General features: G+C 48.6%; 2 protein-coding genes across 4 annotated transcripts; one reads left to right on the forward strand and one right to left on the reverse strand.

The window, feature by feature from the left end:
- The first annotated feature begins 1,173 nt into the window (after positions 1 to 1,173).
- Positions 1,174 to 7,418, forward strand: LOC102915388 (protein RoBo-1-like). Of its 3 annotated transcripts, none has more exons than XM_076542466.1 (6): positions 1,174 to 1,436; positions 3,309 to 3,398; positions 3,597 to 3,707; positions 4,151 to 4,309; positions 5,127 to 5,261; positions 5,662 to 5,796. In XM_076542466.1, exons 2-6 carry the CDS (start codon positions 3,326 to 3,328, stop codon positions 5,670 to 5,672), a joined length of 489 nt encoding a protein of 162 aa, XP_076398581.1. In that variant the 5' UTR covers positions 1,174 to 1,436; positions 3,309 to 3,325; the 3' UTR covers positions 5,673 to 5,796. The 3 variants fall into 3 exon arrangements, with proteins under 3 accessions (XP_076398581.1, XP_006984977.1, XP_076398580.1); XM_006984915.3 differs by lacking the exon at positions 5,662 to 5,796 and adding an exon at positions 6,943 to 7,415 and having other exon boundaries at positions 1,177 to 1,436; XM_076542465.1 differs by lacking the exons at positions 1,174 to 1,436; positions 5,662 to 5,796 and adding exons at positions 2,851 to 3,220; positions 6,943 to 7,418.
- An 11,859-nt stretch (positions 7,419 to 19,277) lies between these two features.
- Positions 19,278 to 24,349, reverse strand: LOC107402202 (uncharacterized). Its single transcript, XM_016003436.3, has 4 exons — positions 24,267 to 24,349; positions 23,800 to 23,890; positions 20,999 to 21,175; positions 19,278 to 19,537 (listed from the first exon to the last, which is right to left on the reverse strand). Exons 2-4 carry the CDS (start codon positions 23,864 to 23,866, stop codon positions 19,335 to 19,337), a joined length of 447 nt encoding a protein of 148 aa, XP_015858922.1. The 5' UTR covers positions 23,867 to 23,890; positions 24,267 to 24,349; the 3' UTR covers positions 19,278 to 19,334.
- Positions 24,350 to 25,817: the final 1,468 nt, after the last annotated feature.

The following is a 25,817-nucleotide window of genomic DNA, read 5'->3' on the forward strand; positions in this document are numbered from 1 at the left end:
CACTGTCCATTAGGAACAGGTAAAGTTTTGGATGAGTGGGGTTCTAGCCTCCAGCCACACATACCAGTGTAACTGGTCTGCTGGGTAGGAATGAGGATATTCTAAAGAGACACTTAGGTCCCCTCCTTCCACTAAGGAACCAAGTAAATGAAATTCCCCCAGGAATCTGATGCTGAGAGAAAGAAAAGGCCTCAGCCAGAGGTGAATCTCATCTCCTAGAAACAGATTTAGTTTTGACAACTTGCTAAACTGGAGCCTAGACAGTGATGGGTAGGGCTGCACTTTGGCCAGGACTGCTTATCTAGGCATGTAACTGGCACCGTACTCAAGCAGAAACCTCACGCCTAAAGATGGACTTGGAGGGTAGGCCACCAAACCTGTTTGTCCCTCTTCCAGGTGTGGCCACAATGAACAAAAAACTCTTTTGTGTGTTCTTAATAATTCCTTGTGTTAATAATCTTTGTTAATCAGTGTCAGACTTGGTTGACTGAAGCTATCAAGGCCAAGTTCTGACCTTTAATGACTCGAGATATGCTTTGAAGCTTGCGATTCATATCCTGCCTCTCCACAGGCTCAGTTCTGGTGTCTTGGGAGTCAGATAGCTCCTATGATCAGGCACAGCCCTCTTCTATTCCTGCTCAGGCCTCTACAGACTCCAGCCCCATGTATCAGCTTCCTCTAACCATAGGCAACCCATAGAGAGGAGAAGGACTCCTTACCAGGATGGGACTCCTTAGGACCCCCAATTGGATAAAGGCTCCTCGGCCACTCAGGGCTGTCAGGTCACAGGATGACACCACAGCATGGCTAATGAAAAAGACTGTCATCTCTGGGCACCTGGGTCTCTACAGATGCCCTGTTGGCTGCTGTCAGTCCGCAGAATGATGTTTCTAGTCCCAAGAATGGGATGGAGGCCCCTTGAGGGGACTATGGGACCATTCTGAAGCCAAATGTACAGGGGATATAAATCAGACAGTGAACCCTCTAGGTCCCCAGTGAACCCTCTAGGTACCCAGTAAGCATGGTGCCCAAACTTCTTTGACCACAGGTGAGTGTCCACAGATTAGCACATATCTGATGGGTTGTCATCATGGAGATTTCACTGAGGCCTTGCTCTGGGCGCAGGAAGTTGGCACAGAATTGGGTGGTTCCTGGCCAGTGGGGTGCCACACTTTGCTCTCCCTGTCACTACCACAGTGGCCTCGGGTTGCTGTTCATAGCAACAGAGCGAGCTCACTTCTGACTGGCCTGCTGGGTAGAATCCAGGCCACTGGCCACAGCCCAGCTGAGGTTAATCAAGGTCTCATCCCAGGCTCTGCAGTCTCTGCTGGTCTCTTGGCCTCACATCTTCTTTGTGGGATCCTTCCTTATTGACAGCTCCTTCAGCTGGTCAGGAATCCACCGTCCAGGATTAGAAGGTTTAACAATCTGAGCAGGTAAGAGAAGAATGGAATGTGCAGTTGTGGACACTGACTGAGGATCCTGGGGAGGATATGAGGGCAGGTGGCTTGGGGCTGGCTTGTGTGGGCAACTCAGGATTCTCTACAAGGTAGGGAGTTGGGATTCCTTGCTAGGCTGGCAATATTCAAAGGGACCCTGGGGACATAACTCTAGAAAAACCATCGAGATCTGTACGGTAAACCCTGGCCATCATCTTACAGGCCCTGACAATAGGTTGCTTTCTAACTAGCACTCTTTGGAATGGATTGCAGCTGGAGTTTTCCTGTGTTCCATCCAGTCCGCAGCCACTCAGACCCAAGTAAACCCACAGAGGCTTATATTAATTAAAACTGCTTGGCCATTAGCTCAAGCTAACTGCTGACTAGCTCTTATACTTAAACTCAGCCCATTTCTCTCAATCTATATGTTGCCACGTGTTCCATGGCTTTATGTGTGTGCCATGACATGCTGCTTCCTGGATGGTGGGCTGGCGTCTCCTGACCTCCAGACCCATCAGGGTGTCCTTCCTCCCATATCTCTACACACCAACTTCTGAGGCATCTGGACATGCCTGCTGCTCTTTTCCTGCCATCCCCGCCTTCTTCAGCATTCAGCATATTGGGTTTCCAGGAAGATTCTCCCTGCCCTCACTTCCATGACACAGTCCTGGATTTTGAGAGAATGTGATCAAGATCTGGATGATTGCAAGAAGACAGAGGAAGAGAGCCCCTCCAACTTGCCTTTTCCCTCCATTGCAAAGAAATGTAGCACTTGTGCCCTAACAAGAGTTTGGCATAAAAATAGGCAGAAAGAGAAAGAAAATGTAGAAAAATGCACTTAGTCCCTCACCCTCAGAGATGCACATGTGTCCTGAGGCAAGCTTGACTCCCTGGAGGAAGGAGGGGATGGCTCCTGACAGAGGCAAGGTTAGGATTTGCCTTGAGGAAATGTGGAGGATTCTAGGCACATCCAGTGGGCTGCACAAACTCCGTTCCATAACTTTTGAACCCAGAAGACCCCGGCATAGCTCACTGACGCCCAGGGACCTTGTAATCCCTCTCCTTCCTTCCTTCCTTCCTCCGCCAACCAGAGGTCCAGGAAGAGCTCTTCTCATGGTATCTACCTCTAGCAGGTCAGTTCAGTTTAGTGCACTTGGCTTCACGCTAAGATTTTATCAATGTATCATGTTGACTTGTGCGAGGATGGCCAGTAGGTTGTAAGAGTCGGCAACAGTGAGCCTGTCCTCAATGCTCATCCTGTCCAGTGCTCATTGTGTGTGCTCCTTTCCTCCTGTCTCAAAGTGAGAACACCGGCTTTTCTCTCCTGCTCAGTCTCAGGCAATCAGGACCACTTCTGGGTGAGCATTTCCAGGGTGTGATTGTGACATCTGGTGGTGGAGGCTGGCTCTTTGTGAAATGGCAGCTTTGGAAATGGTGAACCCATATCCTTCGCTAAAGGGCCGATGAGCTCCACGGCCCAGGACTTTGTAGCACATAGAGAGCCTCCACCTGCTCCCCACAGGAGTCACTTCTTCACCAACTCAGCTGTTTCAGCTGTGGAAGAAGATCTAGTGCCTTCCAGACCCATGCAAGAAGAATCCCTCTTGAGCAAATGTCCTTCCCAGGGAAGGATGACTAACTCTTCCCTTACAGCCTCAATGATGGATATAGCATCTTTTCCAGTTTTGCATCCTTCCGAATGGTCATATCTGGCATAAAGCCAGTGTTTGATAAAGTTTGGCTTGCAGAATGAATTAATTAATGGATAAAAACATGAACAGGTAATGTCACCTGACATTTGGGTTGCTGGATTACAAGGACTGAGTCTGTTAGCTGTGATTCCTTTGTCCCCACTTGTCCCTTGAGCAGTGTTCGTGGGAGTCACCATGTCCTGGTCCTCAGTTCTGAAGAGTCTCCTTGCTGTCTGCATCTGCACTCACTTGTCTGTCAGCTCTGTGGGTAAGAGCAACAAGGCACTTTCTGTTTCAAGGATGGGAAGTGGGGGATGCCACTAAGGTACCTTAGGGGGACTCCTTGAATCACTCAAGCCTTCAGGAGTCCCTTCAACACTCATGACTCCTTGACCCCTGGGAAAGTTTGTCAGCAGCTGAAAAGCCCCAGGTTGGCTTTCTGAACATGTTTATTTCCTCTTTTCAGAGAGTTATGCTTGTGATAACAGAAAATGCTATAATGGGAGATGCGAATCTAATCCAAAATGTCAATCCACTAAAGGCTGCTTCTTCCATGTGCAGGAATTAAAAGAACAAAGTAAGCCAATCAACACTCTTAGAGTTGTCTAGTGATCCTTTCCTCCTTCAAGGATGGGGCTGGGAGTGTGAGCTTCTGGGAGGTGTTAGGGATGGGCATTAATACTAGATGTAGTCTCTAGGGACAGAACTGAGAGACCCTGGTTCTGTTTCTCATATCAATCTCATAGGGCTACTGGAGAGTGAGCCCACACTTCTTTTTGCCATGCTGGGAATCAAATTCATGGCACCATGCATGCTGAGCAAATACTCTATCACTGGACCCCTGTCCTGATGCAACAAAGTGTCCCTCTATTGATTCATTCTCAGAAATAATAACAGAGGGACTTTCAGAGATGAGGAAAAATAAAGACAGAGAGAATGAAGGAACAGATTCCTTACTGCTGGATGCTTCATTCTCTCTGTATCTCAGAAGAGAACATTTCTTGGGGGTTTGCTCCTCAGATAATCCATTCGGAAGCCTAAAGATTAAGGACATTAGCTGTTCTGAAGATGAGTGTACTGAACTAGCATTCTCAACAACACTGGGGGGCCAGCGGACGTTTAGCTACGACCACCAATGCTGCTACACCGAGCAGTGCAACACGATGTCCAAACGTGATGGTGAGTACAGCTGATGGTCGCCACTATCTGCTCCATGTTTCCTTTGCCTTTCTGTAGGCTCATCTCTCTGTGCTGGGACACAACAATGATGCTTGCCTTCCTTTTGTGGATAGCACTCCTTGAAAATGGTTTGAGACAGATACAGGCTCTTCTCCTGTGTGGTAGACTGAGTGACAGTTGCGTGGCAGGGACTGGTCTTGGGGATTTTCTCTAAGTGTGAGTCTTTTGGCTTAACTGCTTTGCTCTGGCCCTCTGGCCGACAGGCTTTGCTCACCGATTTAATTTCTCAGGTTCATTTTTGTTTTGTTGAGAAGTCGTCTTGCTGTGTTTCGGAAGTTTGTCTTGAACTTGTAGGTTGAGGCAATCCTCCTGCCTCAGCCTCCAAAGTTGGAGTAGCTGGGAGTACAAGTGTGCGTGACCACACCTGGCTCATTCCTCACCCTTCTAGAAAACGGTTTATCTCTTCTCCTGTTAGCCAGGCCTTTTTTTGTTTGTTTTGGTTTTTTGAGACAGGGCTTCTCTGTGTAGGCCTGGCTGTCTATCTTGGACTTTTTCTCCAGGACTGAATGCTGAGCAGCTGACGAAGGTGAGGACAGCACGGATTTCTATGCCGTCCTTCCCTGTTCTCACACACCAGTGCCTTTCTCCCGCACCTCCTTCCAGCTCATCTCCGTTGCAATGTTTTTTGGTAGAATCATGGGAAAAAAAAAAAACCCCAAACCAAACAAACCTCATTTGGATGAGTAGTGGATAGACACATTCTCAGCTATTTCTTCTGCCTATTCCCTAAGATGAAAACTTTTCTCTCTCCATTCAGATCCTTTTCCATCTTCCAAACCCCAACCCAATGGTGTGGAATGTCCTGCCTGCTACAGTGAGGACGGGAAGTGTGAGCCGGTTCCCCTGAAGTGCACAGGGTTAGAGACGAAGTGCGTTGTGGTTTTTGGTACAGGTATGAGACTTCCTCGAACATCTTGTAAAGAGCACAACAAATCATCCATCACTAGGTAGTGAACTATGCCAAAAGTAGCAACTGCAAACAGCCGACATTTATTACTTCTCAGCAAGTGTAGATCTGTCATCTGGGAATGGCCCGGCGCATGGTCCTGGCTCAGGGTGTGTCATGCGGGCTGTGTTCATGTGTCAGTCACTGTTTCCCAGCTCACGTGTGGTTTCTCACTGGGGGGGGGGGTGTTCAACTCCTTTTCTTATGATCTCTTCATAGCCTGCCACAGTGTTCTTCTGACTAATCACTGACTTCCCTCAGGGCAAACGATAGAGACACAGAGAGAAAGAGAGCTGTGGATGTAATGCTCTAATCTCTGAAGTGACGCATTATTTCCCTCTTATAGACTGTTGGTAGTTTAGAGCAACCCTGATTGGACCTGGGTGGAAGCTACCGGGGGATGGAAGAGACCCTGTGGGGCATCTTTGAAGCCTGTCTCCACATGGAGAAAGTGGTCGTATGGGGCCATGTGCTTCTAAAGGTGGGAAGGAGCTATTTGTTGGGAGACAGGGGTTACGGATGGGAGGGGAGGGGAGGAGATGAAGGGGTGTATCTGCTTCCCACAGGAGAGTCAGGTTCGCTGACTCTGTGTCGCTGTGATGTCCTGGAACGGGACTGTGGCTCACTGGAAGTGTAGGAGGTGATGGCCCTTCAGATCCAGTCATTACCACCGCCACCACTGTGACAGCCAAAGCCCGTGATTAACCACTCAAGTGTTACCTGGTGTCACTCTACATTTAGTAAAAGATAGATTTTTTTTTTTAAAAAAAGAGAAAATGGTGTATTTGTTATGAAGGACCCATATACCATCGAGACAGGAACTGAGAAACAACTGTAAGACCTTTCTTTCTGGAATGCACAGCTAGAGGGCGGAGCTGGCCACTCTTTCCTGAACAATATATGGAAAGTTTTGGGGAGCAGGTGGCGTTTTTAGGAGCTGGTTAAGTGGTGGACTGAGAGTTTGGTAGGTCTGGGGACAAGCTACACTTTTACTGGGAAAGAATTTTGACAGAGGTTCTGGGGTGAGCGAGGGAAGGGCCCTTTGTCTAGATGAGTTGAGATGAATGAAGAAAACGGGGTGTCACAGAATGCAAAGGAGGATTAAAGCCATGCACAATGGGGCAGGCTTCTGCCTCAGTTTACCTTGGGAAACATTGGTACCCGGTGCCTTCTATAGTTATTCTCATAGCGAACACAGAGCCCTCAGAAGAAGGAATGTCAATTTTTGAGGGATGCACAATATTTCCCTCCAGGTAGAGAAGGAGAGGAAGGGGCGGGGAGGCATACTAGAAGAGTTTCCACCAGCAGTTGAGACCCTGCATCTGGCCTTCCTCTTAAGCCTGCATCAAGTTCATCTCTCCTAGTGAGCGGGTACCCGGAAGCCTCAGTGTTAGTCTTGTGTCTAAGATGCAAGAGTCCTTTTAAGGTTCCTTCTATATGGAGGAGACAATGGGGCCAGAGGACAAGAAGGCCCAGACTCCACGTGGACGAGCTGTGGTCATGTTCTCACGCAGAGGTGGAAGTTGTGGATTCTGGACCATTCGGAGCACACTTTCCTTTAAGGGCATGAGTGGGGAGGGAGAGAAAGTGAGAGAGAAGAGTAACTCCTGGGTCTTTTCATCAACAGCTTTGATTAAGGGCCCTGTATGCTCTATTATCCGTGGAATGGGCTGCGCAACCGAAACTGCCTGCGGCTTGCAGAATTTGACCATCCTGGAAAACGCGAAAATCGAAACCTTCTGCTCCAGTGAGAGTCCCCCTCTCAGGTCCTTCTCATCTGCCCTGACTTGTCTCTTCCTAATCAAAGCCTTGCTTTGATCCCTTGGGGACTGTCACTCCCATGATCCTCCCTCACATTCAGACACATCAACCACCTTTCATGACTCCTTTACCCAGCAGGGGAGAAATAAAAACCACTGACTGTACTTTATATGGAAAGCTCTTACTTTCTTCTTTCTGGCACATTTCACAAGACTGTGAGCTCTTTCATGTCCCTACCCACACCTTGAACCCCACCCCCACGATGTACAACCTCTCCCAATATTATCCATCTACACTCCTCATTTGTAACTGTCCATTGTCAATGAAAAGATTTATTTTCATTTTTTGGGGGCCAGAGTCTCACTACAAAGCTCTGGCTAGCCTGCACTTCACTATGTAGATAAAGCTGGCCTTGAACTCAGAGATTTGCCTGCTTCTGCCTCTAGGTGCAAGGATTAAAGGTGTGTATCACCACAGCCAGCCTAGAAAAAAAAAAAAACGATTTTGAATGAACAATTCAGAGCCCAGGAGAATCATTTTCCAAAGTGTATTGAAGTCTCTGGATATGGTGGTGTTTGCAATCCACTTAGGAGGCTGAGGCAAGAGGGATATTGTTCCATGCTTACCAATATGGGCTATATGCTGAGTTTCAGGCCAGCCAAAGCTATGAACATGGCAGGATGCTGCCTCAAAAAAAAAAAAAAGATTAAATACAATGAAAGAACAGAAACTAATAGTGTTGGGAAGATAGGTCAGTTGGCAAAGCGCCTGTTTAGTAAGTACAAAGATCTGAGTTTGATTCCCAGAACCCAAGTTTAAACAACCTGGCATGGAAGTATGCGCTTGAATTCTAGAGCTGAGAGAGGGGAACACAAGCAGATCCCCAGACTAACATAATGGGTGAGTTCCAGACCAGTGAGAGGCCCTGTCTCAAACATAATAACAAAAATGGTAGACGGCACATGAAGAGTAAGAGCCGAGGCTCCCCACACAGAGCTATGTGTACACACATACCGACCCCCCATACACATTAAAATAAGACATAAGGAGGCAAGTACAACCAAGCCTCCATCACCTCTGAACCACGTGTGTGCAGTCCTTGCCATGCACTCTGTATAGCTCTGCATCTTAGGAGATGGGCACCAGGATACGGGTGGAGGCTGTGAAGGCGGCTATAAATGCTTAAAAAAATGCTGAAAGGCTGATGGTGCTTGAATCAAGGGCCAAGAATGTTCTCCCTTCTCACTTGGGGTCTGGAATGTTAGTAGCCACCGTCACACTTCCTGTGATGCACACGAAGAGAGATTTTGGCTGAGGAGAGAAGCCTCCCTACGATCCAAACTTGTACCACGTCCATGTGACGCTGATGCCACAAAGCAGCAATTTTGCTTAAGAAATCCCTTGGTTTAGTTTCGGTTTCTTACAGGGCCCTGTTTATCTCTGGAAATCACATGGAAGAGAAGAGTGCCCCGGCAGTTATTTCTTATGTGGGAGTTGGCTCTCTGCCCCTGCCAGGCCTTACCTTGGATCTCCGGACACCTGGCTTCCTCTTTCTTCTCACAAGCTCTGCCATCCCTCAGTGTTTCTCAGCCTCTCTGCAAAGCTGTGTATGACTGGAGGGAGCCCCCTCCTCCAGGCCTGCCTACACAGCCCTTACACTGTCTTCATGCACCTAAGACTGTGTGGGGTAGATTTCATGTCCCACTGTGGGGCTGAGTCTCAATATGAATGAAGATCAGCCCTGAGACTGCTGTTTGTTAGAAATTCACTAATCTGTTGTCCAAATCAGGATGTCCATTGCCTGACCATGATGTCGGGGGGAATCTTACTGAAGTAATCTACTGGGATATGAAGGATTTGGGCTATACCTACTAGCTTGACAAACCCATCTTAATCACAGTGAGAGGATCACAGACCCCAGAGCAGAGACCAGCCCAAAAGGATTGTGTTGTCTTTCTAATAGAAGAAACAGGTCTCAAACTATCTCCTGAGATTCGTGGGTTACATTTACCCTTTCCACTGAGGTTGGGGTTTGTGTTAGCTTGTAGAGGTCATGGGGGAGTGCAGAGAAAATGCAGCCACGTGGGTTCAGGTCTGGGGAAGGGAGGAAGTTTCTTTTAGCTTTTACCCTCAGGGCTGCATGAATGCTGCTGTGGGGTGTGTTCCATTCCTATACCAATATGGGGTGCTCAACTCCTACACTGCTGTGGGTGTGCTCGACTCCTAACTGCTGTGAGGGGTGCTCGACTCCTATACTACTGTGGGGGTACTTGACTTCTACACTGCTGAGGGATGTGCTCGACTCCTATACCACCGTGGGGGTGCTCGACTCCTTCACCACTGTGGGGTGTGCTCGACTCCTATACCACTGTGGGGTGTGCTCGACTCCTACACTGTTGTGGGATATGCTTGACTCCTTTCAATGATTTTTTTTTCCAGCATAGAATTTATAGATCTACAGCGCCATAAATACCAACTCCCTTACCTCATCTGGAGCAGGGAGGTGTACCTGCACTTACTCTTTGTTGAGAATAGAAAGCAAGAAACACATTTTGAAAAGGCACAGAACTTTCTAGAATGTGTGCATTGTTTTCAATTCTGGCATGCTTATAGTTGATCTGGGAAGTGGTGTGTGTCCTTCTATACTTGGTGATTTAGTTAGGATTAGTTCCCTCTCTTTCTCATTGCCAGAGAGCTGAATTTCGGTAATGAGAGAAGCTCCTAGCCTTTGTTGAGGGCTTTTGATGAACTAGCCACTGTTCTAAGCAGTTTCTGTACTCAGTCCATTCCTACAGAAGTTCTGTAAGGCAAGCACTGTTTCTTTTCCCAATTTACAGATAAGGAGACAGAGCCAGAAAACTAAATTGTCTTGGTAGTAGATGGTTGAGATTTCAGTCCAATACTTCATGCAGGTAAAAGAATCAAGTTGCCCACTCTATTAGCTGAAGAAATTTAAAATCTGGGACCAGGACGTTTTGTTTATCTTTTGTTAACTGTATTAGATTTACTTTGTGCTGTTTCAAGCTACCAGCTTCATTGAGATTTGGTATGGCTGCAACAGAAATCTAATTTAAAATAGGGAACAGATGTTTACCTTTGTTAACTGTGTGAAATTTCTGTTGCGGCCACAGCAAATCACAATACAACTGGTGATTTGAAACAGCACAAAGTCACAGTTCTGGAGGCGAGTGTGGAACGAGTTCTCCTGAGCTAAAGTTCAGGTGTTCAGAGCTGGTTTCTCTGTGGTTGAGCACGTGGGGACCCATTTCCCTGTCCGTACAGTGGTCAGTGATCACCCGCATCCCTTCACTCTTCTGCATCTTCTATACACATCCCTCCGCTCCGAGTCTGGCTCACAGCCTCTTCCTCTGGGGCCCTTTCCTCTTGTATGATATTAAAAGGACCAGCCTTAATATTATACTTCCCAGGGCCTCAGGAGAGAAACTACGAACGGTGAGAATTATTTTTGGGAAATGAATCTACTAAGTACATCAAGCTCTTTGTCCGTTTACTTTAGTCCTCTGAGATAACATCCTATCTACACAGCTTCAGTTCTGTTCTTGTGCCTAGCTCCTCTTTTGCCTGAAATCTCTCTACATTTATCTACTGTTCCCTCTAAGTTCTGTCTTAATTCTGCCTCATCTAGGTCCTTCTCATCTCGTTCTTACCCAGCTAGTACTTCCCCATCTGGCTCTTCCTCATTTTCCCTCTCATTCACACGTTCTCTCCGATCAAAATCCTCCTTCTCCCTCTCAGTTCTCCGTCCTCAAGTTCCCCTCTCCTCTCTTCCTCTCTGTCTCCTTATACCTCTAAGTTCTATCCTCCTTCTCTGAAAATACAACTGCCTTTTTTTATCCCTTTGACCCTTATCTGTCCAAGCTATCTGTCATTTTTCTGCAGGGTGGGGGAAAGTGTGCTCAGTCACTAGGCAACCTGTGTACAGCTATATGTCTCTGGTGATAGTTAAAGGGAGATCTGGAATTAGAGGTAAGATTTGGGAAAGGAGAAAATTAAGCTTAATTGGCACATCTGCCAGGCCTTCTCAAACAGGTAGCCTGGATGCCTAAGTCTGTTCTTAGAGAGTATAGAGGTATCTCTGATAAGGTACTTTCCTTCATCTGGGGAATGAACCTTGCCAGATGCTGCCAATGATGATAATTACAGGGAAGCTTGAACTGGGGTTCTGACTGTGCATAGCTGTTAGCGCAGAAGGTTATCTGAATATTCCTAGAAGTGGTTAGGTAAGGAGTTAGGGGTCTATAAAGTTAGTAAGACTGTAAGAAAAGGAGAGTCCGAGCTAAATTGTGTGAAGTTATCACTTAAGGTCCACCTGACCTAGGCAGTGTCTCCCTGTAGAGTTAAGCTTAATTTCAGGAGACTTAATATGCGGTTGTTTGGACTGTTATTCCTGTTAGTCCTTGAATATGGCTAAGGGAGATATCTGATTCCAGAGCTAAAAGAAGAAGAAACAGATGGGCCTGAGGGAAAGAAGTCTTTCCTGGTTGTTCTCCAAATACCTCGAATGTATATGTACAAATAGTGATCCGTCTACACTGTTAGCAATTCTTAGGAAAAAAATCAATAGGGAAAGCTGTGAAGCCACACATGATTTTCATAACAGAAGACAGCACTTTCCTTCTTTCCTTTGAGGACCCTTGTAGCTGACCTGTGTAATACAGGGAATGTTCCCATCTCAGGAGCCTTATCTACATCTGCAAAATCTCTTCCACCGTATAAGAACGACACAAACGTTGGGTGGTGGTGGTTAGGATGTGTGCTTATTTATAGGATAGTCTTCAGCAGATGAGGAAAAAACGCAACACTTTGTAAGGTCTTCATAAATGAGAATAATTGGAGCTCAGCACTGGGCTGGAAGGAGCTCTGGAAGGCTTTTGTTGCACCAGTAAGGTCTGTGACTGTCATTGAGGCAGAACTCAACTCCCAGAGGGTGTTGTGTTACCACGAGGAGCAACTCTGAGTTATTGCAGGGGTCAGACATGACACATAGTGTCCTATAAGAAATGTGGCAAGGATGTGTACTTCTTTTGCCTCCTTGGGAAAAAAAAAACAAAACAGAACCTAAACCCCCAAAACCCAAAAATAACAGGGCATGGCATGAAGCCGCTGTGACAGTGTGCTTTGGGGGCCGAGTCAGTCAGAGAAGGGGTTCTCTCTCTGTCTGCCTCAGTTTCTGTGAATCCCACATCGCTAGCTCAGTCTGCTGTGCGTTTTCCCCCTGCTATCATCTCAGAGGAAAAGGTGCAATGAGTTGCCTTGTCCCTTCAATCTACAGAAGCCGGGCAAAGAAAGCCCTGAGCCCATGGAGGCACCTTTCCAAGATGTCAACGCCCCTCTCTTCTCCTCTCCCCACAAAGTGCAACATGTTTCTTTATTAAGAACTTACTCACTGGCCTCTGTCAAATCCAGGTGTACTCACGACTTTTCTCATTACTGTGACCAAATACCCGACCAGAAGCAATTGATGGAGGAAGGCTTTATTCTGGCTTACAGTTCAAGGGGATCATTCCGTCATGGCAGGGCTGCTGTGGCAGCAGGTGCAGAAGGCACCGTGCCAGGGCTTCAAGCTGGCTGGTTACGTGGCATTCATGGTGGCAGGGACTCAAGGTGGCTGGTCATGTGGCATCCACAGGCGGGAAGTAGAGACAGATGGACTGATGCTCGGCTTGGCTTCTCCCTTTTATTCAGTCCTGGACCCCAGCTCATGAAGGGATGTTGCTTACATCTAGTCTTCCCACCTCAATGGACACACTGTAGAAAATCTTTCACAGATAAACCCAGAGATTTTTGTCTCCAGGGTGATTCATGTTGACAATCAGTGTAAACCATCATCACAAGAAATAGCCCAGGGAATATAACAGGGAAGAACATTGCAGAATTCCAGACAGGCCACTGGCAGGGTTAAGTTAAAATGTTACCTTGCACTCTATTTGTCACTTGGCCTTCTGTGGTGGCTTGGATGAGAATGGCCACTATAGGCTCATATGTTTGAATACCCGGTCTCCAGTTGGAGAACTGTTTGGGAGGGACTAGGAAGTGTAATCTTGTTGGAGGAGGTGGGGGCCTTTCAGGTTTCAAAGCCTATGCCATTCCTTGTTAGCTGTCTTTCTCTCAGCCTCATGGTTGTTGTTTCAAGATGTGAGCTCTCGGCTACAGCTCCAGCGCCACATCTGAGTACCGGCTCCATGCTCCCTTGGCATAATAATCATGGACTCACCCTCTGAAACTGTAAGCCTCAAATAAACTCTTTCTTTTAGAAGTCTCCTTGGTCATGGTGTCTTCACAGCAATAGAAAAGTGACTCAGACATCATCCATGGAAATGTAGTAGAGTCAAAATCTCCCCTCCCCCTTTTTTTTTTTTTTTTTTTACAAGAATAGCAAGGATCAGAAACTTCCAAAATGCTCTCGTTTTAATTTAATCATTTCTGTAAAGATATTTTCTTGTCGGCTTGACACAAACCAGAGTCACCTGGGAAGAGAGACCTCACCTGAGAAAAATGTCTCTATCAGATTGTCTTGTAAACAAATTTGTGGAGCACTTTCTTGATTGATGTTTGATGTGGAGCTGTAGCCAGTACCATCCCTGGACAAGTGGTCCTGGGGGCAGGGTGTAAGAAAGGAAGAGAAATGCATGCCTGAGGAGTAAGCCAGTAGGCAGTGCTGCTGTACGGTACGGCTTCAGTTCCTGTCTCCACGTTCCTGCCTTGAGTTCCTGCCCCGGCTTCCCTTCACGATGTAACCTATAAGATGAAATACAGACTTTCCTTCCCAAGTTGCTTTGGGTCATGGTGTTTATCACAGCAGTAGAAAGCAAACTACTACAACTCTTACTACAGCATTCTCAGATAATAATCATTCTCAAATTTGGGGGATTTCACTGAGCCCACAATAAACGATTGTAGTGAACACAAATTTACAGAAGGTAAGTCCCAGCTGTTGCTCCAGCATGGAGCACTTGGCACAACCCAGATGATCAGAATACACTTGGCGGTATAAGTTATTTTCCTTTTCTTTTCCCCCCTCTTGATCCACGGTCTTCTCCCTCCCTCCCTCCCTCCCTCCCTCCCTCCCTCCCTCCCTCCCTCCCTCCCTCCCTCCTTCCCTCTCTCTCTCTCTCTCTCTCTCTCTCTCTCTCTCTCTCTCTCTCTCACACACACACACACACACACACACACACACACACACACACACATTTCTTTTTATCCCCCACTGTAGTCTCCCGGTCTCACTGATCTTCCTCTGTATCTTGTTCTCCTCTGTGATAAGCAACATCGGGTTCTTTGAAGTGGACAGATGACAGACACCTCAGGAGTCAGAGAGAAAGCATCACAGCAGGATGGGTCAAGGCAGCCACTCCCACACCGTGAAAGCAGGGTTTGAAGATGACCTGTCTAAAACATCTCTGCTCAATTTTTAAAACATATCTAATATGACTACAAGTTCTATTGTAATGTCTAACTACTAACTTTCATTTCTTTATATCCTAATAAAGGACTGAGTGTATTTGATGGTAACTGGTTTCTAATGGTTCCGGAGAAGGAAGAGGACTGGTTTCCCCTCCTTTCCTCCCTCCCTTCCTTATTTTTTTTGGATGAATTTGAAGGTCTACTCCCCCCCCCCCCCCCCCCCCCCCCCGCCAGCCACTGGGATTACAGGCATGGATGGCCATACCCAGTTTTTTGTTTTTGTCCCCCCCCCCCTCGTATGTGCTGGAGATTTGAACTCAGCTCCTCAGGCTTGCACAGCAAGTGCTCTTACCCACTGAGCCATCTTCATGGGCTTGACTGTCACACAACATCAAGCCAGCCAAAATCCCAGCCATGAAGTCCCACCCCTGCCTGAGGAGCTACTGGCAGTTGAAAGGCTGCTGGGGAGGGAGAGTGAGTTTCCTTCAGGGATATGGCCTCTGAGAGGCTACCCATGCTCTCGCAGACAGCCCTACATCCATGCATATATGGCATCACTACAAGGACTCAGAGGGTTTCACAAACTAGAGCACATGAGGAGGGAAAAGTGGCGGGAATAGGAGAGGAACTGGTGGGGACGGAATGGGAGGAGGCGCGGATTTGATCAAAACCTGTTATATGCATGCACGAAACCTCTATAAAATGTGTTCAAATTCACAAGAAATGACACAAAACACAAAAAGGAAGAAACGCGCACACACACACACACACACACACACACACACACACACACACACACACAACCAGAGGAAAACCACCTTAGAGAGACACAACGTCTGGGGAGAGGTATATCAAGACAAAGGAGAGGGGGTCATGGTGGCCCACAGAGCAGAGACAGGCAGATCACCATGAGTTCGAGGCCAGCCTGGTCTACATAGGGAGACCTTATGTCAACAAAACAAAACCAAAGACCAAGGGAGAAAATGGGTAGAAAAATTTTATTGAGGAACACCTCCATCTAGTGGCCATTCATGGCATAACTGCTAATTTAGCTAATTTTGGTTTCCATTTTTCCACTCCATTCGCTCTAAACATGCCACCTTTGGGCTCCCTGGTTCCCTTCACTCTGTCACTTGAGGACAGTATGGATGATACCTAGGGGACCCTTGAGGTGCTGTGTGGATGTCCACGGTGGCGACAGGCCTTCTGAACTTTTCAGGGGTGATAGCTAATAAGATCCTCCCAATTCCCTATCCTCTAACGGGAAGTTATGGCTGCAGGTGGGCCTCATAGGCCAGGCTGACTCTGAAACCTGAAACACAGGTTTGTGGGGACGGACGACAGCAATAGGGTCTGCAGATAGTGCTGGGCTTCAGGAGCTCCTGAGGTGTGGGGCTTGAGCAGCAGCAGAGAGCCAAGCATGGGGCATAGACCTGCACGGTCTGGGGTGACTGGGAAAGAACCTGGGGGTGCAGCCTAGCCCCCCTGCAGCGACTCAGCTCCCATCTGAGTGCTGCAGCTCGGATCTGGCACCACTTACCCCTGCGCCAGAGACTTCGGTACAAAGTGACTTGCTGTGGGCATAGATGCAGTGTCTGGGAGGGTCCTGGGAAAAGTGCAGCCTCAGCATTTACCTCTAGGCTGCTGCCACGTTGTAGGGTGGTGACAGCTCCCTTTGTGACATGGTTTAGCAGCAACCGCTTCTTGGGGTGTGTGGCTTGGGGACCCATGGAGTGTTTAGCCACATGGGCTCTGTGGGTTCTGACAGGAATGGCTGCTGGCTATCCAGTGGCAGAAGATGATGTGTCTTCTGGTGGAGGTCACCTGAGGACCTTAGTGGTTCCCTCCAGGTGGCCTACACTGACAGTGGCAGCATGCTGCATCCTGCTGGCTGTCAGGAGTGGAGGCATGGGGGTGATAGAGGTAGAGGCATGGGGGTGATAGAGGTGGAGGCATGGGGGTGATAAGGGTGGAGGCATGGGGGTGATAGGGGTGGAGGCAGGGGGATGATAAGGGTGGGGGCATGGGGGTTGAGGGAGACTCATGTGATCTGATCTAGTCAGGGAATCGTCCGTTTTCTCCACTGAATTACTGCAGATCCGTTACTGGGTCTTGGGGTGTCTGAGAGCCATTCTGATTGTGGATCACTATGCTTGTGCTGTTGTGGGTAGACAAAGCTGGTGTCTCCTCCTCTGCTACCATGGCGATGCCGCTTTGCTGATGTGACTGAATCGGAAGTGTATCAGTTTCAAAGCTGATTGATCCAGTTAACTCCACCGACTCCTGTGTTCACCGGGTACCTCTCATAAGCAACAGGTGTTAGGTAAAGTACGGTACTGGAGAGGCGGCTTCGCCATGGAAAACACTTGCTGCTCTTGCTGAGGACACAAATTTGGCTCATTATCACCCGTAACTCCAGCTGTGCGGATTCAACACCCTCTTGTGGCCCCTTAGGGCATGACACTCACACAATTTTTAGAAAAGTGTGGGAAATCATTATCATTGATTTGTCTTATGGAAAGCTTCATCTGCAATAAAAATTCTCATATTATTTAACAAGATTATATGAGATGAAAATAATTATCCACTTTTCTTCCAAGACAGGGTCTCTTTACATAGCACTGGCTGTTCTGGAACTGATTATGTGGACTAGGCTGGCTTTGAACTCATAGAGTCACCCACCTCTGCCTCCTGAGTGCTGCAACCAAATGAATGTCCCACTATGCCTGGTCTTTTAAGGCTGGAATTTAGCTTATGTTTGCAGTGGGAGTTCTGGGAGAAGCAAATTATTACACAAGACAAAACCAATCACACTTAGCCGGCTGTTTTATTCTTTGACGGAGCAAACAGATTGAATAGGATTTAGCCCGTGAGTTGGATTGTTCAAGGTCATGAATTGACATTATTCATAAACCGTGCAAGTCCCGAGAGAAAGCACTATCATCTGTGCAGTGTGCCTGACTCATCTGAGGCTGAAGACCAAGTCCCAGTTTGCATTTCTGTTGCTGATAGAACACCGACCAAAAGAATCCTGGGGTCTGTTTGAGCTCACAGCTTACTGTCTATCACTGAGGACAGTCAGGGCAGAAACTCAAGTCAGGATCCTGGGGCAGGAGCTGAAGCAGACCCATGGAGGAGTGCTGCTTCCTGGCTTGCCCCCCATGGCTGACTCAGCCTGTTTTTTGTTTTGTTTTGTTTTGTTTTATACCATCCAGGACCACCAGCCTAGGGGTGCAATCACCCACACCGCACCAGGTCATCTCATTATTAACCATGAATCAAGAAAATGCCCCACAGGCTTGCCCACGGGCCAGTGTCACAGAGGCAAGTCCTCAGTTGAGGTTTCCTCTTCCCAGGTGACTCTAGTTTGTGTTGACAAAATCTAGGCAGCACAGCCAGAGCCTGGAAGTTTCCAAGTCGGTGCCATTAGGAACTCCCCACACTTCAGCTACTTTTTAACACAACTGACAATCACCTCGGTTGGGGTGGGTATGGCTGAAACCACAAGCAGGAACCAAAACCAGAGGTGGGGGTGGTGGCAGAGTCAGGCTCAGCTCAGAGCAATCCATCCTGGGTTTCTCGCAGTTGACAAGGGATGAGCCGTCCAGCCTCAGGTTCCTGGCTAGCCTAATGGTCAGGGGAGGGGACCCGGAGAGACACCATTATCCAGAGGCTTCTCTGTTGGGCTCGTCCTCCAGTGAACCCTAGAGCAGCTAACTGCAATCCAGCACACGTCAGCACTGTGCCCAGCTCACTGAGTCCACTGTGCCCACTGCTGGGCGGCACCTCCATGGTGCATTAAACACCAAACACGTGTTTCTTTGGAATCTCAGACACTGTGCTGTAGTCTCTCCCTCTGTGGGTCCCAGCCATTCCCACATGACATAGCACAGACCTCACACTTCAGCCACACACTTAACCTTTCCCGTGTCACAACACAGTCTTCTACCTCATGTCTAAGCTAGACCCAGGGCTGGTGGGCAGAGCCCCGTTCATTCACACTTTTTACACCGATTTATAATCACGCCGTGGTGCTCAGAAACCTTAAAGACATTGACCTGGCTTTGGCCCTGCTGTGGTTATTTTCTCTAAAGCAGTGGTTCTCAACCTGCGGGCTGCAACCACCAGAAAACACCTATTTCTGATGGTCTTAGGAACCCACAACCAAAGGTTTATTTTGTTGCTATTTCATAACTGCAATTTTGCTACTGAGCAGTGTCTCAGTTCCTAAGACCATAGGAAACATGTGTGTTCTGATGGTCTCGACCCACAGGCTGAGCACCACTGCTCTAAAGCATTCCCCCAGCAAGGGGGGCGGGGAGGAGGGTCATTAGGATTAGGAAAACCCAGAAAGGTACAAGATCCACAAGGCTCCTCAAGGTTCTACACTGCTGGGGAGGAGGAGTCTGGTGACTGTCAGCGGGTTGTGTAGGGAGCTCTTGGGATGCAGCGTTCCCGAGTTGCCACCCATGCTGGAGGTGGGCTGTTGGTGATGCCGCTAACATCGCTGGTGACCCCCCTGCCACGCTCCTGTAAATAACACCCCCCAAACTCACTGATCCACTAAACTAGTCTTGGGTGGAATCATTCCACTGGTTTGTCATTGGTGCCCTATTTAGGGTGAATGAATAGATGTTTGCTCATCCCTCCCCAGGAGGTCACCTAACAGGCTCTGGTCCATTCCCTGTGTGGCTGGGTATACACTAAACTTTGCCGAACCCGCAGGTGGATAATTGTGTATATACTTGTGGCGAGACGGATGATCAATACGACCAATAAACAAAAACTACAACTTTAATTCTTCAGCGATGGTGGCTGGGCCTCTGCAGCTGCTCAGTGAAGCAGTTTCTTCAGGAAGAGAACGAAGAAGAAGATGGGGGTCGGGGGTCCGGCTCTGGCTCTGGCTCCGTTTCTGACGGCTGATTTACAACTTACACTTTTGTTAGTGACCGGGAAGCCCATGTAGGAAGTCACCGTGTCTCTGCATAGGTCTATGGTTATGCATTTCTTCAGTTCGATGGCTATGTCGCTGACACCTGTGGGAAAACACACGTGAGACTTCCCTGCTTGGCTTTAAATCCCACTTGGACCCACACAGACTGGTCTACAGAAGGAGGTTGACCAGCTGCATTTTCACGGGACTCACACACACACTGCTCTCTCCATCTAGGATGGGCAGTGGGCTCGGATGTTTTTCTTCAAGCACAGGGTCTTCCAGTCCCCAAATTACCCCCAACCCAGGCCAATCAAGTATTGGTGCATCTTCTCAACATCAGTGAACTGAACCCTTTCTAACCCACAGTAACCCGCTAGGGCTGCGGTGCTAGCAGAGTTTTGATTGACAGCGTGTCGATGGTGGTATGACATGTGTGCTGTGCTGGGAGCATTCTGTGTGGGGCTGCTTGCTTGGAGCTGTGTGGACCTGTGCTGCCGTCAGGCATGTGGTTTAGCATCATGAGGACATGAACCACTCTTTCTTGGCTTGAGTTGTCTATTGTAAGAACAGCAACAGTCACCAATGTTATCATTTGTGACTATGCTCTAGACCTTTCAAAGTGCTTTGGGTCTGTTCTCTCAGGTATGGGGCACTACATGCTTTAAAAGGTCTCATCTGGCCATGCCTGGATACTAACAGCAACCTTTTACTGCTGTTTTAAAGCCAAGAATCCGTGTGTGGTACAAACTGCAGAATGCAGAGGTGTACGAGTCCAGGAAACCAACCCACATGGCTCATGTGATGACTTCAGGGTGTGCTGAGCTCCCTAGAGCCATCAGGAGAAAAGTGAGTAGGTAGAGAGGGCCTATGCAAATGACCCAGCCCTCATGGAACCTAGCTGGCTGCGCTTCAGGCTAAAATATACTATGATTACTAATTCATGTCTAACCCATCTTTTAATTAATTTAGGGTTTTGCATTGCATTTTCTCTCTTTGGTATAAGGTCTTGCTACAGAGCCCACGCTGGCCCAGAACCTGGAATCCTCTTGCCTACACCTCCTGAGTTCTGAGAGTGCAGGTGTGTAATCTGCAACCACACCTGGATCCACTGGATTTTATTAAAGCATATTAAATTAACACTCATTACGTTTTATAATTCCTTTGAAGAAGGGTTAAATTTAGTCATTGCCTTTCTCCAGACTTTGAAAGTGTGTGTGTGTGTGTGTGTGTGTGTGTGTGTGTGTGTGTGTGTCTTGTCACAAAATCACCCTGTGCTTCGAAAAAAACTAATCAGATTTTTTAGGGGGTGAGGTTTCATCTGCTATGTGGAACAACATCCGAGCAGTCAGGGAGACTCTGGCAATAAACGCACGTACAAATTCACGAGTGTACAGAGACGGTGAATTGGACTTATCCACTTATTCTGGAGATCCAGAACACTGCTGTGTGCTCCTCAGGACAGGAGCGGCTTTCTCAGCTCTCACGGTGAGGCACGCACCCCTCACGCTTCTGAGAGAGCACTTTCCATCCGGCTCCACAGTGTCTCAGCCAAGGAAAGCACCTGTATTGATGATGCCGGAGAACTCCACGCACTTTATCTTGTCCGTCGGGCACCACTTGAGCTCTGGGCTACACTTCCTCCCCTTCACCGCGAAGCATGTGGGACACTTGAGGCCGCTGGAGCTGAATTCATTCACGTTCTTCTCCTCTAGGTCACTCATTGTAATTTCCCAGGAGACTGGGGGGTGGGGGGCGGTAGGGCAAGACAAGACAGAAAATTGGCAGGCCGTTGGTCACAGGCAAGAGAAATACAGATGTCCAAAGAGCTGGTCCCCTTGGCCTGTCCTTCCCAGTTAGCCACCCCCGACCCCCCATCCTCAGCTCCGCTCTTGCAATCCTCAAGTGACACTTCCTAATTCCTCCAGGTCACACTAGAGCTAGCATAGCACTCCCAGCCTTCGAGGAGCATGCTCTCCGATGGGGAGGACACACCATCTGCAAGGATAATGGATGCTTCAGAGCGAAGGGACTGTGTCGTGGAGTTCAGGGTGGGGTTGCAGCGCACGGGGGGGGGGGGGGGGGGCGGAGAAACCCTCGATGAAAAGGTGTTATTTTGAGTGGAGGCCCAGGGGAGGTTTAGTTCCAAACACTTGCAGAGAAGGATTTGGCCTTGGAATCACAGGGTGCCCTCAGAATGGCCCAAATCAACGAAGTGGAGCCTGTTTTCCCTGCATCCCCTGCCTCCGGGGATCCATAACATCCTCTCAGATGTAAGGCAACAGATCCGTGTCTCTATCTGTGTGTCCCCATGGCTGTCACTGGTTGGAGTGACGGGAGCTATGAATGGAGAGGCAGAGGCTGCGCTAGGAAGGGAAGAGGAAGGAGGAAGAGGAAGGAGGAAGAGAGAGCCCGTGGTGCTCTCCGCAGAACTGCTCCAGGCCATCTCCCTCTAACTCTCCTTGACCCTGTTACCCCAAGGGCTGAGGCACGAGGACCATGAGGAGGTGCCCACTGGAGCCCCCGCATCCTCTCCTGACCTTTCTTAGGTACCAACAGTCCTGCATCAAAACGTTTGCTTTTTGCTGTTTTTTTGTTCCTCTAATTGGAGCTCTGGGGCAGCTGGCTGAGCCCACTGGGGCTGCTGGAGATGTAGGCTTTGCTCTGAATCTCTGCGAACAAAACTATGCTGGTCTTTTGTTTACAGGAGCGTCCTAAATTGGCTCCTTGCAAACTCTTCCCGGTGACTGTTTTTACTGTGCGGATGGATCCGTTAGTGTGAGTGCAAAGGGGTGGGTGCCTTGTGCATGGCCAGTCAGTCATCCCTCTCTTTCCCCGCCAAAGAAATGAGAACGTACAGACTTGGGGGTGGGGGGGAGGATGAAAATTATGAGGTGCACATGAGCAGGCCCTGACTGTTGAATTGGTGGGCTGAGTGTTTGTGTGGTTGGCGTGGGAGGATCTGTCATCAAGGGGGAAATGAATAATCACATGATTAGGGGGGTAGAGTTAGGGCGTCTCACATGACTTGATGCCTTGACCGGACTAGAGGCAAAGGAATGAGGAGAGGACAGACACACAGACACACACACAGAAAAGCTGGGGTCAGGTGGGCTGTGTGCACTCTGATGGAGCCACAGCAACCCAGAAGCTCAACATGTTTATTATTTACAGCATGGAGGGGAGCAGCTAGCTAACCTCTGTGGGGAGAGGATGCTAACATCTGGAAGGAGGAAGCTGCGGTTGCTAGTTTTTTTTTTTTTTTTTTTTACATACTGCCAATATGTTGCACTTTGCACTGGGACCAGTAGAAGGCTTTGCCATCCTTCTGAGCCTGACCTGGGTAGTAGGGGATGGGGAAGGCTTTGCCAATTTCTCATGAACCCATGCACTGGTCTTTGACATGGCCATACCCATGTCAACAATACACCCTCACTCAGGACTTCATCTCAAGACATCCACTCAAGGCTTCCTCAGCTCCTTACAAGGAGGTGAGGTGGCTCAGTGGTAGAGTGATTGTCTGACATATATGAGGCCCTAGGTTCCACACATACATGTGTGTGTAGATATAAAACTAGCTTTAAAAATAAGTATGGCTCGTATCTGTGATTGCAACATGTGGGGTGAGGCAAGGGGATTTCTCTGGGATTGAGACCAGCCTGGATTACGGGAGACCCTGTCTCAACAATAACAACAACAAAACAGCACATAAATGACCCTACTGCACTAACCACATGACCAGGCCTCAAAGCCGAATCCAGAACCCCTGTTCTCCCCCGGTAGTGGGTGCCTACACAGTGCACCCAGTTCTCAGGGAAAACAGGAAAGAAGCAGGGATATTTAAACAGAAGCCTTACACCACAGCACACTTTACCTTCTCTCAACAAGATGTCACTTCTAGGAAACCAGTGAAAAGCTCTGAGAACTTAGTGAGGCGCTGGCATTGTGTTAGTCTGAGCTCACACTCCAAGGGGCTGAACTCACATTCCTAACTCTCTAGAAGGGACAAAGGATGCAGGTAGGCTCAGCTGTTCCCCCAAGCCAGGTAGTCATGAGGGGACACTCAGGACTCTGTCCAGAGCACTGCCGAGTGGATCACACCCGATCTGCGGGCAGAAACCATGAGTCCTAGTTCACGGCAGGTGCCAGGCAGGGCACAGTGCAGGAGAAGGTGGCGCCGAAGGGGCAAGGCATTGGGATTGTGAGGACACGGCTGTTGGGAATGGCGTAGGAGATGGAGATGGGGGATATAAGTTGGAGTGGGATAGGGAACGCAAAAGAGAACTCAGGGGGAGGGATGTGGAAAATACAGAAATGCAAGCTGGGGTGGGCTGGGGGTACAGGATGGCTCCGTCTCACCCTCACCTGTAGAGAAGGGCATGAAGGCGAGGCTACAGGCCAAGAGAAGCCTGCTCGGGGCAGCTAGGTGCATGGCCCAGGCTGTTAGGTTCCGTCTCTGTGGAGAGAGCAGGGTCAGGTGGAGTACATGTAAAGCAACCTGGCCCGGCCACCCCGGTTCACCCCTTCCTCCATGTGGGCAGCACTGGTTCCCAGTCCAAAGCCGCTTACAACTGGAACCAGGGCTTTACGCGTCCTAAACTGAGTCCATGGGCTCAGCAGCTGGGTGGGCCGTGCTGACAGCTGGGCCCTGGGGGCACCTGGACTCAGAGACACGACTTAGACTTGTACTGCCTGAAGGGAACTCTGGCCCATTCTCCTCCTTTTCCCATGGCTTAACTGTAGTGGGAGGGTGGGGGTAGCTCAAGAGGTGCCCATGTCCTCTGGATGAACTAGGAAGGTTGGGTGGCTAGTGTAAAACCAAGAACCAGTACCGGGTGCTGGGATCCCCAAGCGCAGCTCTTCCTTAAGACGGCCAAACTGCATTGCGCATGCGTGCAGAGGGCCTCCAGCTTGTCTGCCTGTTCTTATTGGTCTGTATCTTAAACTCTTCCCGCCTTCTTGGAGCCTTGACCAATGAGATTCCAGGGCCTCAAGTTCCCACGTGACCCGAGAAATCTTGGCAGGGGATTTCAGCAGTTCTGAGAAATAGTGAGAGGCGTGGATAATTGGGGCTTCTGTTCCCCCCACCTCACTCTATCCATTAAAGATGTCTTCTTGTGGCTGGCTGCCTTCCCTACTGTCTGGAAGACCCTCTGATGAGAAGTACCTATGCACTTCTAACTGACACCCATTCCTCACCCCCCCCCCCCTCCAGTGGGCGATTCGTGGAGAGCAAGCAATTCCTCATTTCAGGGTATTTTCTAACATCAGCCTGTCTGACATTAAACATTTTGTGGGAGGTGTTTTGTGCAGGTACGTGATCGCCAGACCCTAACACTGTACCTTGGCCATGAGCATGCGGTTAGTGTGTGTTAACTGGATGATAGATGTTAGAGGTACCGGAACTCTTGCTCACCCACCGACCCCATCCTTGAAGCATTGATTTCCCATCAGCTGCAGAAAATCCAAGCAGTTTCTTGAAGTAACCATCCACGGATGAATGGATAAAGAAAAGGTGTCATATGTAGGCAATGAGACATTATTCAGCCAAAACAAAAGGGGAAATCTTGTAGTCTGCTATGGCCTGGGGTGGCTAAAATAACGAAACTATCAGAAACTGTAGAATGTCCAGGGGTTAACCAATCACAGTGGAGACGCAGCTTCCCTGATAGACTTCTGCTAACAGGAAGCAGTGGGGAGGAGAGTGGGGAGGGGGTGGGGAGAGCATGGGGTGTCAGATGAGGCCAAGCAGCTGGATTTCACAGGGCTTCTCGGAAGGATGAATTTGAAATGCTTCTGAAATATTCTGTGGGTGTGCTGAGGTAGGGGGTGTATGCTGAGGGGGAGAGGAGAAAGGTGAGGGGGAGTCTGGCTGACTGTCAATATGTATGGCTAACTTTGGAGCCAGGCGATGACGGAAACCATGGCATTAGATGGGGGTGGGGGTGTTGAGAAGAGAAGGGTCTAGCCCCAGGCTTTAAAGACCTTCATCATTTAATAGGAGAGACTAGGCCAGAAGGAGAAGATTCAGGGACATGGAGTCATTGCCAAGGCAGGAACAAGTTCCAAAAAGCTGGAAACAGGACCAGCACTACTGAGGTCTGGTAAGGAAATGTTATTTTTTGCAGTTATGTATCAATCCAGTATTTATTATTGATCATATGTTCCAGGCTCCCTCCTAGAAGCTGACAGCGTGGCATTAAAGAGCAAATCCTCTGACTTCTGGGTCTGCAAAATCTAATGGGGAGGGGGACCTTAAATCCACAAATGGGATGAGGAGAAGATGATGGGATGAGGCCAGAAAGCTGATGCTTTAAGCAGTTTTTAAGCAAGAGACAGAGAAGCTATCTGAAAATGTCAGAGGCTATTCTGACCACGAAGGA

This window comes from Peromyscus maniculatus, chromosome 8 (assembly GCF_049852395.1).
Source record: "Peromyscus maniculatus bairdii isolate BWxNUB_F1_BW_parent chromosome 8, HU_Pman_BW_mat_3.1, whole genome shotgun sequence".
In the NCBI taxonomy this organism is placed as follows: Eukaryota; Metazoa; Chordata; class Mammalia; order Rodentia; family Cricetidae; genus Peromyscus; species Peromyscus maniculatus.

What these genes read in the sequence shown, in the direction of transcription:
- LOC102915388 (XM_006984915.3), top strand. Translation starts at nt 3,326, where the DNA reads ATGTCCTGGTCCTCAGTTCTGAAGAGTCTCCTTGCTGTCTGCATCTGC. An exon ending in CTTGTCTGTCAGCTCTGTGG is followed by an intron (nt 3,399 to 3,596) that starts GTAAGAGCAACA and finishes TCCTCTTTTCAG; the next exon opens with AGAGTTATGCTTGTGATAAC. An exon ending in CACGATGTCCAAACGTGATG is followed by an intron (nt 4,310 to 5,126) that starts GTGAGTACAGCT and finishes CTCTCCATTCAG; the next exon opens with ATCCTTTTCCATCTTCCAAA.
- LOC107402202 (XM_016003436.3), bottom strand. Translation starts at nt 23,866, where the DNA reads ATGCACCTAGCTGCCCCGAGCAGGCTTCTCTTGGCCTGTAGCCTCGCC. An exon ending in CTTCATGCCCTTCTCTACAG is followed by an intron (nt 21,176 to 23,799) that starts GTGAGGGTGAGA and finishes CCCACCCCCCAG; the next exon opens with TCTCCTGGGAAATTACAATG. An exon ending in CTCCGGCATCATCAATACAG is followed by an intron (nt 19,538 to 20,998) that starts GTGCTTTCCTTG and finishes GTTTTCCCACAG; the next exon opens with GTGTCAGCGACATAGCCATC.